The 14,001-nt window shown below is 42.2% G+C and overlaps 1 protein-coding gene across 1 annotated transcript in view; it reads right to left on the bottom strand.

Moving 5' to 3' along the window:
* Positions 1–10,820, bottom strand: part of LOC103374205 (microtubule cross-linking factor 1-like) — a 43,702-nt gene extending 32,882 nt beyond the window's left edge. The window contains exons 1-3 of the mRNA XM_008304251.1: positions 9,870–10,820; positions 3,841–3,942; positions 3,306–3,428 (exon numbers count right to left, since the gene is read on the bottom strand). Coding sequence (XP_008302473.1) covers positions 3,306–3,428; positions 3,841–3,942; positions 9,870–10,820 — 1,176 coding nt within the window. The remainder of the gene's footprint in view (positions 1–3,305; positions 3,429–3,840; positions 3,943–9,869) is intronic.
* Positions 10,821–14,001: the final 3,181 nt, after the last annotated feature.

Below are 14,001 nucleotides of genomic sequence, written 5' to 3'. Positions count from 1 at the left end.
AAACATTCTGAAGGTCCTTGAACTATTCATCTGCATCATATCATCCTGTTGGGAAAACTACCCAAATCTAGGCTAGAAATCCTGAACTCACCTGCTCCAGCTGTTGCCGTAGCTCCTGCAGCTGGTAAACGTCCTCCTCCATGTACATGTCCCTCATCTCCAGCATCTCAGACCTCAGCTCCTCCATCTCGTCCTGGAGACGGCAAAGGAAAGACAGTTAATAAGTGCACCTGTCGTTTCAACATGAAATATTACGAGCCGAGCATTCCTCCATTAAAACAACCTGAGGAGAAAGAGCGTTTACAGAGACTTCATCTCCCTTTAAGTGACTGTAAAGAGCCGACAGCATGACATGCACATAAAGGGAATCCTTTAAGCAGTAATAGGAGCCATTACACCTTCCAGCATATTTGTCATAAATGAAATGCAATCATCGTTGTCATCAAAAAATCATCCCATTAACCTTGTTCTGATCTTAATCTGCTCCATCACTCAGTGTCATTAGCCACCGCGTCTTTATCATCCTCATTATTGCGTAATAATTAGTGTCTTCTTCTTAAAAATGGACTTCTGGGTGATATTATCTCACATTAGATAAAAGGGGGCAGAGCACAGGGTGGGATGGTAACTGGGGCCTCGAGCTGGAGGCAAAAGTTTCCAATGACTCTGAACTGGAGAATTTTCTAAGATGGAATCAATGAAACACATGAAAAAACAATCCTGCATTCAGCTTTATTCATAGATTTATTGGAGGTGTTTTGGAAATAAGACATTTGCTGAATCCAAAATATACATATAGAAATGCTAATATTTGAGTAAATGTCACTTTTGGTTTCCGTCCAGAAGCTTCTGGTTGTATCTTTGACCCTCCTCTTGACAGAACTGGTGCTGTTCAACTAAATTTGTTATCGTTCTGACACAGTCCACAGGTTCTTGATGGAATTTAATTCAGGACTTTCAGGTAAGCCAGTCTACAACCTTCATTCTAGCCTCATTTCACCATTTTTTACCACTTTTGATGTACATTTGGGGTCCTTGTCTAGTTGGAACACCCAACTGCATCCATACCCAACCTCCTGGCTGATGATTTTAGGTTTTCTTGAAGAATATGAAAGTAATCCTCCTCCTTCATCATTCCATTTAGGTAATGCACCAAAACAGCCCCAGAGCATGATGCTGCCACCTCCATGCCTGATGGTGGGTTTGGTGTTCTTGGTATCAAAGGCCTCACCTTCTCTCCTTCAAACTGCTCATTGTGGCCAAATAGCTAAACTGTTGTGTCATCTAATCACAGAACTTTCCTCCAGGAGATCTTGTCTTTGTCCATGTGATCAGCAGCAGACGTCAGTGGAGCTTTAAGGTTCTGCTTCCAGAGGAAGAGCTTCCTTGTTGCACAGCAGCTTCCACTGACATCTGTGTTGCAGCAGCTTCTACTTCATTACCGACCTGCTGTTTAGTGATTCCTGGTTGACTCTCGACCATCCTGACCAACTGTCTCTCAGCAGCAGATGATAGTTTTCTTCCTGATCGTGGCGGCGACACAACTATGAACTTCACACTTACAAAGATCGTTTGCACAGATTTTGGGATCTGTAACTGCTTTGAAACGGCACCAAGCAACTTTTCTGACATGTTCAAGTCAATGATTTGCTTTTTGTAGATCTTTGCTGAGCTCCTCAGACTTTCCCACTGTGGTGTTTGTGTCTAGTCAGTGAATCAAATGGGTCCTATTTAAATTAGTTTAGAGAAGTCAGCTGCTGTAGTCGACCGTAATCACTCACGAGACGTTAAGAGGCCATGAAACTAAGGAAATTCGATTAACACAACTTCCTAAATCACTGAAACTGTTTCAGGTCATGTTTTAAGTTGCTGTGTGAACGTTTTTGAGCTCAGCAACTTTGACATATTTCCAGAAGACCTAAAATAAATCTGTGAAAGAACTAAAATGCAGGATTGTATTTGGGTCAAAGACTCATGTTTTCAATAATTCCATCACAGAAAATTAAGAGCTGTATGAGTCATTGGAAACTTAAGACTTCCATTAAGTAAACTTTAGATCACAGCTTCATCTTATGGGAAACTCGAAACAGTCCCAGCAGGTAAATGCAGCAGCCGCAAACATTTAAACCACCTATCCATTATCTATACACCGCTTCATCCTTAATCCTCACTGGGGTTGCGGGGGGCTGGACAGCTGACTCAGGGTGAAGGCAGGAGACACCCTGGACAGGTCACCAGTCTATCACAGGGCCACACTTAGAGACAGACAACCAAGCACACTCACAGTCNAATGCTTTTTGATTTCTAGGACTTGTAGGAGGAGGTTGGATCAGCTCATTAAACAGCTGCCAGCTGCTTTCTAATTGTTGGTGTTTCTGTTTTAGCATTAAAGACAACAAATCTGATTGTAGACACTCAAGTAACGCCGCTGAGGAGACGCCCTCATTACGCTGCTCGCTTTTACTTATTTAGACTGAACCAGACAACACGACAGCATCTAGAGCAACGTAGTCTTCCACGCCAGTTCTCACTTTCATACAAACATTAGTCGCCTCTTCAGCGTCCTCATTCCAGCTTCGTATCTCGCTCATCAGAAAAGTGAGGCAGAATAAAGAGCAGCAGTTCTTCCTTGAACCAAACTACATGTTTAAACATCAACGAATCCGCTCAGAGTCGCACCACAACACAAACACATCATGCGACAACTTGTTTTGCTGCTCGACACAGAAAGGAAACTTGGACAATTCTGTTTTTTCTCATGACTAATCAGCAACAGAAGTCTTTCTGACAGAACATCATTTACTCTATTTTAACATTTGTCAGACACACAGAGTTTGTTGACGTGCAAACTTCACACGCTCGCAGCAAAATGAGCAAAAAACTGAAGGAAAAACACCAAAAAGGACGACTCGGTTACTTGTATGTATATTTGGGCTACAGAAAATATGATGTTGACCACAAACGGGTTCTGTGTCGACCATCGTTGGCTCTAAACGAATCAACACGACAAATTTGTTTTGCCATTCAAATCAGCACCACAAAGCTCCATCTGCAAAGTTGAACGCCACATCTGGATGTAATAAAAAAAGGTTCCAACATGTTTTGGAGTTTTTTTAGCATATTTGATGTAAGTTACCTCCCCTACAATCACTCTCGATTACGATGTTGGTCAAGTCATCCGGTGAAAACTCGTTTTCGTATCGCAGAAAACCAAAACATCGCGGTGTCATTTGAGAATTAGCTGTTCTGTGTACGTCATATGCTTTATCTTCCACCTGGCCGCAGCTAATCTCCCGATCACTCACTTTGACGTCTTGCTCCAGCGTCCGGATCAGCTCTCCGTCCACCTGCCCCGTCTGGGCCACTCGGAGAGAGCGCCGCTCTGCCTTCCTCAGCCGGTACTGCAGGATGCGGCAGGTCTTGTTGGCCTGAAGGAACAGAAAGCGTGTCAGCAGATGACGTCCTTGTTGCTTCCTCTGGCTTTATTGGGCCTCGCAGCAGCGATTAAACCGCAGCAGATGACATAAAACACATAAAACAGCAGGGAGGGCACTCGTTGGCAGGGCCCGGGTCATTTTGCAGAACCTCTGGATCACACATGACACTCAGATGTTTGATGACCTAAACTGGCCGGTTTCAGGTGTTTAACCCTCTGAACCCCAAAAACCTGCTGCAGACTTATATGTTATCTAAGTGACAGTTTTTATCAGAGCTGGAAACTATAAAACCAGAAAGAATATTCAGAATTTAAACATTCTGAAGGTCCTTGAACTATTCATCTGCATCATATCATCCTGTTGGGAAAACTACCCAAATCTAGGCTAGAAATCCTGAACTCACCTGCTCCAGCTGTTGCCGTAGCTCCTGCAGCTGGTAAACGTCCTCCTCCATGTACATGTCCCTCATCTCCAGCATCTCAGACCTCAGCTCCTCCATCTCGTCCTGGAGACGGCAAAGGAAAGACAGTTAATAAGTGCACCTGTCGTTTCAACATGAAATATTACGAGCCGAGCATTCCTCCATTAAAACAACCTGAGGAGAAAGAGCGTTTACAGAGACTTCATCTCCCTTTAAGTGACTGTAAAGAGCCGACAGCATGACATGCACATAAAGGGAATCCTTTAAGCAGTAATAGGAGCCATTACACCTTCCAGCATATTTGTCATAAATGAAATGCAATCATCGTTGTCATCAAAAAATCATCCCATTAACCTTGTTCTGATCTTAATCTGCTCCATCACTCAGTGTCATTAGCCACCGCGTCTTTATCATCCTCATTATTGCGTAATAATTAGTGTCTTCTTCTTAAAAATGGACTTCTGGGTGATATTATCTCACATTAGATAAAAGGGGGCAGAGCACAGGGTGGGATGGTAACTGGGGCCTCNTTTTTTTTGCTTTTAAAGCGACATTTAATTTAAAGTGACTTTTTTCTTTTTCCTTTGCTTTTAAATGCTTTAAATGCTTAAAAATTAAATGTCGCTTTAAAAGCAAAAAAGAAAGAAAAAAGAAAAATGATTTTAAAAATAACTTTAAAAAATAATTTTAAAAAATGAAAAAAATGACAAAAAAATAAAAATGTAAAAATAAAAAATAACGTTAAATGAATTATTATTATATTTAATCTCCTTTTGTCCACTTTTTTTTTCTAAATTACTATTTTTTATTGATTTATTGTTGTAATGTGGCACTCTCACTACTCCATACAGAGAAACAAAGAAATAAAGAAATCAACAGCTGCTATTTGACATTCTGACTTGTAGGTTAAGTTTATTTATTTGGCACTTTTTACTGCACAAAGTCACAAAATCAACACAAGACCATAAAAAAAAAAAAGACAATAACAGAGGAAACATAAAGACAAAGCACCAGTAGATGACAGGAATAAAAGCAAAAAAGTGGAATTTATGACATTAGTAGTGTCACAGTGTAGTGACTCAGCAGAACTTCCTCATCACTAGTTTGATCTATAGATGTACAGACTCATACACGTGTGCTTTTCCTGCTATAAAAAGTCCTGAAACTGGACCTGCTGAATGAGATTCACCTTTATTTTTCTATCTATAGATGCTTTCACTGCTGTTAATTCCAGACATTATGTTCTGCACATTGTAATTCGATCCTCTTCAATGAAATTTGGAGCAGCAGACTGAATCTCTGAATCATTAATGAGCGTAGCGACTGTTGTTGGTGGTAAAGAAAAAAAAAAAAGCTCATTGAATATTTAAACTGAACACAAACAGCGTTGGCATTTACAGTCAGTCAGCGTGTCGGCCTCCTGCCCCGCTTCCCCTGAACGCCTCGTACCAAACGCTGCTGAAGTTCTGCTGCTGCTGAAACCGTCCCTGAAGCAGGATGAACGCTGGTGAAACTGTTAAATGTCAAGTGACAGTGATTATGTCCACTGTCTCTACACGTTATGAGCAACACACATTAGTACGTGAACATTTTTACTTCATGTATGTGTAGCCGTGCAAACGCTCATTTATTTAGTGTTAGCATTAGTACAGTCGTCCTCAAATGTATTCATACTCTTTCATTAAAGAAAAAGCACAACAGTCACTCAAATAACTAGAAACTGAAAAAGTAATAATAAATAAAAATTTGCAAAATTATAATTTAGTGAAATAAGACATTACTTTTAAATTGTGGTTGGAAAGAATATTTTTTTAAAAACAAAGAAGTCTGACTGAGAGTTACAGAAAACACTTAATTGCAGTGATTGGCTCAAAGGGTTGTTCAACTAAATATTAGTTCACGGGTTCCATCATGCCTTTTTTTATTTTTATTTTTAAATATTTCTGTTGAATCACAATTCAAAAGCAATGTCATGATTTTCATTAAATTTTTATTTATTGTTATTTTTGTCAATTTCAACTTATTTCAGCTGTTTTTTTTCCTTCTTTAATGGGAGGATATGAATACATTTGAGGACGACTGTATTAGCTAAATGACTTCTGGTTTGCGATGTTTGTCCAGAGATCATTTACAAAACAGCAAAGCAAAAGGCGGATATTTGATTCTAAAGTGAAACTGCAAAGTTTGTGAATGAATTGACTGCAAATAACAGNAGTGGTAGTTCTAGTGGTAGTTCTAGTAGTGGTAGTTCTAGTAGTGGTAGTAGTATTTCTAGTAGTAGTAGTGGTAGTTCTAGTAGTGGTAGTAGTAATTCTAGTAGTAGTAGTGGTAGTTCTAGTAATAGTAGTAGTAGTTCTAGTAGTGGTAGGTCTAGTAATAGTAGTAGTAGTTCTAGTAGTGATAGTTCTAGTAGTAATAGTTCTAGTAGTAGTAGTAGTAGAAGTTCTAGTAGTAGCAGTAGTTCTAGTAGTGGTAGTTCTAGTAGTGGTCGTTCTAGTAGTAGTAGTTCTAGTAGTGGTAGTTCTAGTAGTAGTAGTTCTAGTAGTAGTGGTAGTAGTTCTAGTAGTAGTAGTTCTGGCCTGACCATGTTTGGTTCTGACTCTGGCCACCAGCAGGAGGTCGAGCAATAGTGGTAGTAGTTCTAGTAGTAGATCTAGTAATAGTAGTTCTAGTAGTAGTTCTAGTGGTAGTTCTAGTATTAGTGGTAGTATTTCTAGTGGTAGTTCTAGTCGTAGTTCTAGCAGTAGTGGTAGTTCTAGTAGTAGTAGTAGTTCTAGTAGTCATAGGTCTAGTAGTAGTTCAAGTAGTAGTAGTAGCACTTCTAGTATTAGTGGTAGTAGGTCTAGTAGTAGTAGTATTAGTTCTAGTAGTGGTAGTTCTAGTAGGCGTATCAGTGGACATAATGGAAGCATGTGGAGATTGAACAAGAGGGGACCCAGGATCGAACCCTGAGGAACCCCACAGGTCACGGCCATTCGGTCTGAGACACAGTTAGACTGTTTTTCTGGGACCCTTGCTGCCAGATTTTAACATTTTTTGAAGCAGATTTTTATTTTATTTTATTTTATTTTATTTTACAGTGTACTCTAGTCACTTGCCCATCACTTTTTATTTAATTTATTTTAATTTTATTTTACAGTGTATTCTATGCACTTGCTCGTCACTTTTTATTTAATTTATTTTAATGTTATTTTACAGTGTATTCTATGCACTTGCTCATCACTTTTTATTTAATTTATTTTAATTTAATTTTATTTATTTATTTATTTATTTTTTTTACAGCATTCTATTCACTTGCTCATCACTTTTTTTTTTGTTTTTACAATTTTCTGGCCATGATGTTAAATCAGAATAAGGATCCTGATGTGTTGCCTCTGAGCTCATGCAGGACTTAAATCGTTATATCTTTCCTCACATCACAGCCGTGCTGAACATCTGGCAGACGTTTTGAACTGTACGCAGCAGGAAACATGCGTATTAATGATGAATCAGTTCCATTAAGTGTCCCAGGAAGCCACAACAGTCAAACCAGTATGTTGAGAAGCAGCATTTCCCCAAAGTGGATCTCGGCCATCATTAATACATCTGCTGCTCCTCAGGACGTCTGCTGTGTGCTGGCATGTAAATCATATTAGGTAACAGGCTACACCCTGCATCTTCTTTCATAATCCTTCTTTTTTCTGTTGAAAACACTGATTCACTGAACAAATATGTTCGAATCTGTCTGGCAACGCTTTCATAGGAAAATCCTGTGAGTAAGAAGCTTTTGTGCGGTGGTTGGAGAAGCAAGCCGTGGCAGGAAAGAGAAGANAGTGAGTAAAAACAGAGACACTGGGTCCAGAGGGTTAACTCCACTAGACCGTACTTTGTTTAGCTGCACTACTAAAGTAACTCTGTGTGTAAAATACTAGCAGTGAGTCGTCTGAAACAGTTCAAGTCCAGACAAGCTGCACAGAAGCTCATCTATTAGCTTAAAGTCTAGTCACCGGACAGACATTACGCCCCGACAGTCGGATCTTTGTGTCCGGTTCAGCAGCACCACGAGGCCAGCAGTCCAGCTTTACTCATTGTTTAATACATTTAAATGTTAAATGTGGATTTGAGAGATGATTTGATTAACTGTTGAACTCTAACAAGGAGCGTGGGTTCGACAACAACAACGCTCTGGGACGTAGGTGGCGGCTTTGATTGCGTCCGTCCTGCAGCGGCTCGAACAGATTTGAAGAGCAGCAGCACACGGAGGTATAAAGTCATAATTAATGAGATTCCAGCAGCTGCTCGCTGTCTTGATCTTCCTCAGTAATTACCAACTGAATGGGACTCTGCAGCAGAAGCAGAGTCTGCATATTATTAACATGCAGAATGTGAAGCCGCCATGGAAGACGGACGGGCATCAAGGAAGAAGAAGAAGAAGAAGTGAGGGTTTCTGGGTGGAAACTGAAGAGCGAGGAGGGTCCGACGCCTCCTTGTTTTGATCCTCTGATTGCTAACCAGGTGTTCGTCACAGCTGCAACAACACCGACAGACAGAGCAGGAACTCCCAGGAGGTCCAGGGAGAAGCTCTGCAACAAACACGACGTCCTGCATCCAGCAGCACTGAGCAAACGTGAGCTTTAGAAACAACAAGGCAGGAGCGTGTTGTTGTGACAAAGCAGAACATGTGATCAGGTTCAGGGCTGCAGCTAATTCAGGATTCCAGCACTGGCTGCAAAATGAGAAAAACCCTCGATATGAAACAGAGGAAGACGCAGACGTACACTAACAACGATGGAAACAGCACATATTTGCTTGACGAATTGAATAAAAGCAATGAATCAGCGGTTTCTTTAACACTAATCAGGGTTAAATAAAGCAACTAGAGCTGCAACGATTCATCGATTAGTTGATTAACCGCCAACTATTTAACAATTATCTGACTCCAGCTTCCTAAAATCGAATATTTCCTGTTTTCTTTCCTCCTCTGTGACACTAAACTGAATCTCTTTGGGTTTTTGGACAAAACAAGACATTTTGGGAAACACTAATCATCATGTTTTATCATTTTCTGCCAGTTTATAGATGAAAATCATCAGCCCTGAAAGCAGGACTCACGATGAAAGATGAGCAAGAATCAAAACTGCCCCGGTAGAAGACGGGGTGGTCCCTCTGCTTAGGCAGGTGCCGCCGATCAATCACCATCCCTAATCAATGCCTGACAATTATTGGCTTGTCTGGTCGCTGCCGGTTAGTGCTCAGAGACGTGCTCCCCTAATTGATCCTTCCCTTAATCAATCAATCACTCCCAGGGCCGGACGGATGTGATTGACCCGGAGGGGGGATCCTGGATATCAGGCTTCAGCGCCTGCAGACACGCCGGAGAGACGCCTTCAGCGAGGTTATTGAGCTGAACGTGGACGCAGGAATTTGGAGTTTAGAATCCATACTTCAGGTTAAACCGATCAAACGCCTTGAGGATGATTCTACTGCCTTCCACCATGTTGTGGAGCTGCTATCTGAAGCGTTTCACACCTTCACCTTCCACGTTTTTCCTCAGCAAATGTGAAATTCTGCGGCTGCCAGGCACAATGTTTTGCTCGTGTGCTGCCATGAGTGCAGGATTCTCTATTTATAACAGCGTCAGCGTGGTAGTGAGCAGCCTTGGGAGGCATCCAAAGGAATCTCTGCACACTGAGTGAACCGGTGAGGGTGGAAAAAAGAGCTGAGTGGAAGTGTGAGATTGTGACAGATCAGACAGGATGTGTGGGTTTTTTACATCTTGGGTAGAGACTGCAAAACTGGAAACATGTCTGCAGATTGTCAACCATCCAGGAGCTTCAGTAAGGAGCAAGTGGACTTCTCCTCTAGTTGCTTTTTGGATTAGATGTGCAGTGCTGGTGGGTTCTGGGTCATCCTGGTCCTGGTAGCTTCACTAAAAACCTACAAGAGAAGCTGCTTTCTGGGATTCAAACAGGACTATGAGCTTGTTTATGCGGTTTCTCTGCAGAACCAAACCCATTCAAACGTGCACTTACTTTGAGGTAATCGTTCTCGGACCTCAGCTCCTCGATCTCTCGGACGAACTCCTCCTGCATGCCGTCCATAAACTCCTCTGTGAGGTCTGAGAACGCCAGAGACGTGCTGGCGGGCACCCTGCTGTCAAACGACGTGACCGAGCGCTCCTCCCCGGGCGAAATGCTGCCCTCCCCGGTGTCCATGCCCAGGGAGAGCCGGTCCTTCTCTGCGCTCCTGGCGGCGGCGGCGGCCGGCTGGCTCGCTCTGTCCGCGGAGGATCCGTCCCTGATCGGCGGCTTCTCCGCGTCCAGCCCGCCGCCTCTGCTGCTCCTCGACTCGGCGTCGCTGCTCGCTGCGTCCGCGGAGAGTTTGTTCTCCTCCGAGGCGCAGTCGGACAGCTCGGAGCTGCTGTCGGTGGGGGAGAGCTTCCCCGGGGCGCATCCGGAGTCTTTGGATAAATCGTCGGATCCGATGCTGGCGTCCGACACCTTCCTCCTCCCGCCGGTGCTCTTGGCCGCCTTGGAGGTTTTGGACAACAGCCCCCCGGAGATGGAGGATTTACCCGCCGGTTTGCCGCCTCCACATTTCTCCGCCTTGCCGTCCTTCCCTGCCAGGCTCCCCACGGGGCTGCGCCTGGAGATGCGGCTGCCCAGATGGATGGACCCCGGCTTGACGCTCAGGGTCGGGGTCCCGATCCCGCCGCGGATCTTGGTGAGCGACCAGCCGGGCACATCCTTGGGTCTGGCCGGGGACGGGGCCCGGTTTATCTTCTTCTTCTCCCCGGGAGGCTGAGCGGACAGCCCCGCAGGGAGCTCCGCGGGTTCGGGCCGGGAGTTCTGCTGCTGCTCCGAGCTCTCCGTCCCGCCTCCGCTTTCCATCTTGTGCCGGAGATGGAGTCTCCGTTCCTTGGGCGAGGCGAAGCAGAGGTGAGTCGGAGAGTTGTGGACATCAACCTCCTTTGTTTTTGTCATTCATTCCGTTTGGACCGCGACGAGGAAAACAGAAACCGAACCTCCTGTTCGCCCGAAACGAGGAGGAAAGAAGTTGGAGCGTAAAAAAAACACAGCTGCAGACAAAAGGAGGAGATGAATCCGGACACAAGGAGGGCTGGTGGCGCAACAGGACGAAGCCGGAGTCCGAAAAACTGCAAATCAGAAGCCGAGTATCCGCTAATTTCCCACCGAGCGATGCGTAAATGCGCAAATTAGTCCGCTTTGTTGTGCAGATCCGCTCCGGCCGCGTTGGAACAAACGAGCCGGTTCCTGCTCAGATGGATTGTGGGTGAAACAGGGAGGCAGTGGGTCGGTCTCTCTCTCTCTCTCTCTCTCTCTCTCTCTCTCTCTCTCTCTCTCTCTCTCTCCGCCCAGAAAACGAGGAGTTCGGAGGAAACAGAACCTGGATCCTGCGGCTCTCTGCCGCCTCCAGTGGACGAAGGTGGAACCACAGCTGGTGGTGGAGCAGCTCAGGAATAAAAGAGAAAGTTCAGTTTTTAAAAACAGTTTAATTTAAAATAGGTTCACTTTTATATATCCTCCAATGAGTTCACATAAAGTAGAATACTGCAAGAGTTGTTTTTGTTGTATTAATGTTGTTTGTTTGTTTTATTTAAAATAAATAAATAAACACAACAACTCCAGAAGAAATAATAAAATAGTGCATCCAGTTAAAGGAAAAGAACAAGTGGAATAAAAGAAAACACAGGATCAAACCATTAACACAAGGATAAAAAATAATAACTACAGCAGTCATAGCAAATAAAATAAATAAAGTTGTGAAAAAAATCAATGAGATGATAAAATAAATGTATGTATATGAATAATAAATGATAATTGATATGATTGTAAATAGTTTAATACAAATAAATCTGTAAATAAATTTTAAAAATCACTTCTAAAAGAGAATAAAATGAACAATGAAATAAATAAAGTGAAAAAAAAACAACTAGACAATAAAGATATGATATAATAATTTAGGTAAATTTGGCTTTTAGGTTCATGAAAATCAGATTAGTTTAACGATCGTTTCTTCCTGATGAGTATCAATCATGTTTTTATCTGTACATATGAAGGTGAACTTTATTATATCTTTACATTCAGATTATTGTTGTTGCAACGAGTACAATGAAAAGTAATGTGCAGGCCTTTCAGTGCAAAGACAAAATATAGAAAACTATATACGACATAATTTACAAATTATATATATTTATAAAAGAAAACTCTTTATATAAAGATGAAATTAAATAATCAGCCTGAACACAGTGTATGCTGCACAGAGGTATATTTACAATATATTGCACTTATTATGAGGCGTTTATGGTTCTGACAGCAGTTGGACAGAAGCTGTGTTTCAGTCTGTTGGTTCTGGTTCTGATGGTCCTGTACCGTCTGCAGTAGCTCGAACAGGAAGTGACCCAGGTGGTAGGAGTCCTTCAGGATGGTGTCGACTCTCCTGAAGGTCCCCCAGTGTGGGTGGAGGGCACCCAGTGACCTTCTCAGCCATTTTGGTGACCCTCTGGAGCCCATCATGCAGCTGGCAAACCAGAGGCAGCAGGTGAGGATGCTCTCCATGGTGGAGCGGTAAAGACACGAGCAGTCTCTGGCTGATGTTCCTGAGGATTCTCAGGAAGTCTTCTTTGTCCCTTCTTTACCAGCTGTGTGTTGTTCTTATTCCAGGTCAGTTTCTCCTCAGCGTGAACTCCCAGGAAGCAGAAGTCGCTGACCCTTTCCACACCGATGAGAATGGGCTGAGTGTCCGTCTATGATGAGCTCCTCTGTCTCTGATGCGTTCAGGAGCAGGTGATTGTCTCCACACCACACAGTCAGCTGTCGCACCTCATGCCGGTGATGCAACCTACCGCCGTGGTGTCATCCACATGCTTGATGAAGGTGTTGCTGGTGTGGGTGGGGGTGCAGTCTGAGGTGTAGAGGGTGAAGAGCAGCTTTTTATATTCGTTGCTTTAATCGACTGTATTCAACAACCACGGTAACTGTAGTCACCTGGAAAGTACAACAATTTTTTTCTTTTAAAATGAATAAACTCAGGTGTGATTTCCAGATTTTCACCACAAATATAAATATTTCTTTATTCTTTATGATCCAGAATTGAGATCTGGCAGCTCTGTTTGACATTTAAAAATGCACAAACACTTCAAACAATAGAGGATATTGTTGTGGATGTTCAAAAGCATTAATGTGCGACAAATTGCAGTTTATCAAATGTATTGAAAATAAAAAAAATATATAGTAAAAAATGTATTAAAAAAATATAAAACAGTAATTATTGAATTTGATGTAACAGGAAGAACAAACTGTCATTCTACCCTATATGAGGCTTCTTGCAGCCATTTTTGTTCAATTCACACTGTTGAGTTTTACAGCAGCCATTGGTTAATGAAAAATCCTCCGGTTTTTAATTTAACAGTGAACCGCTGTTGGAATTTTTCTGTGTTTTTACAGGAAACTATTACAGTTTACTGAAACAATTAAAAAACAACAAGAAAAAATGGAAATAAAGTAAAATTTGCAGAGTAACATAATGGAGCCACACAAGTAAGAATCTGCTCCATAGTCGGACGTGAACGTTTCCAACATGATGAATCCACTCCTGTGTGCTGATGGAGGTCAGAGCACCACCTGACTCCATCAGGGACCTGGTGTGGTCACGGTGACGCTGCACCGGGACGCTCAGGTTACCGGCTGTGATCAGATGTCAGCCGAGAGAAAGAAAACCAGGATTCCTCAAAGCAGCGACGCGTTTTACACAAATTAGGTTCAGCCTCCAACCCCGCTGGAGCCACCTGGAGGTCTGTGAGGTGCAGAAAGGGACCGTCTAAGAAGAAGAAGACGAACAACAACAACAGCAACAACAACAACAATAATAACAATAATAATAATAATAATTTATTATAAATCAAGATGGAATTAAAATAAATAAATAAAGGGCAAAAGAAATAATAAAATGAACAATAAAAAAAAGTTAAAAATCAATTACAAGAAAAAATAGTCATGACAATAATAATAATAATAATAATAATAATAATTGTAATTTATTATAAATCAATACAATGACACTAAAATGAAATAGCGAAAAAATCGATAGATAAGATAAGATAGTGTCGCAAACAAGGGAAATAAAATAAAATAAAATAAAATA

Source organism: Stegastes partitus, unplaced genomic scaffold (assembly GCF_000690725.1).
Source record: "Stegastes partitus isolate 25-593 unplaced genomic scaffold, Stegastes_partitus-1.0.2 Scaffold2177, whole genome shotgun sequence".
Taxonomy (NCBI): Eukaryota; Metazoa; Chordata; class Actinopteri; family Pomacentridae; genus Stegastes; species Stegastes partitus.
This window is presented reverse-complemented; position numbering and strand designations above follow the sequence as displayed.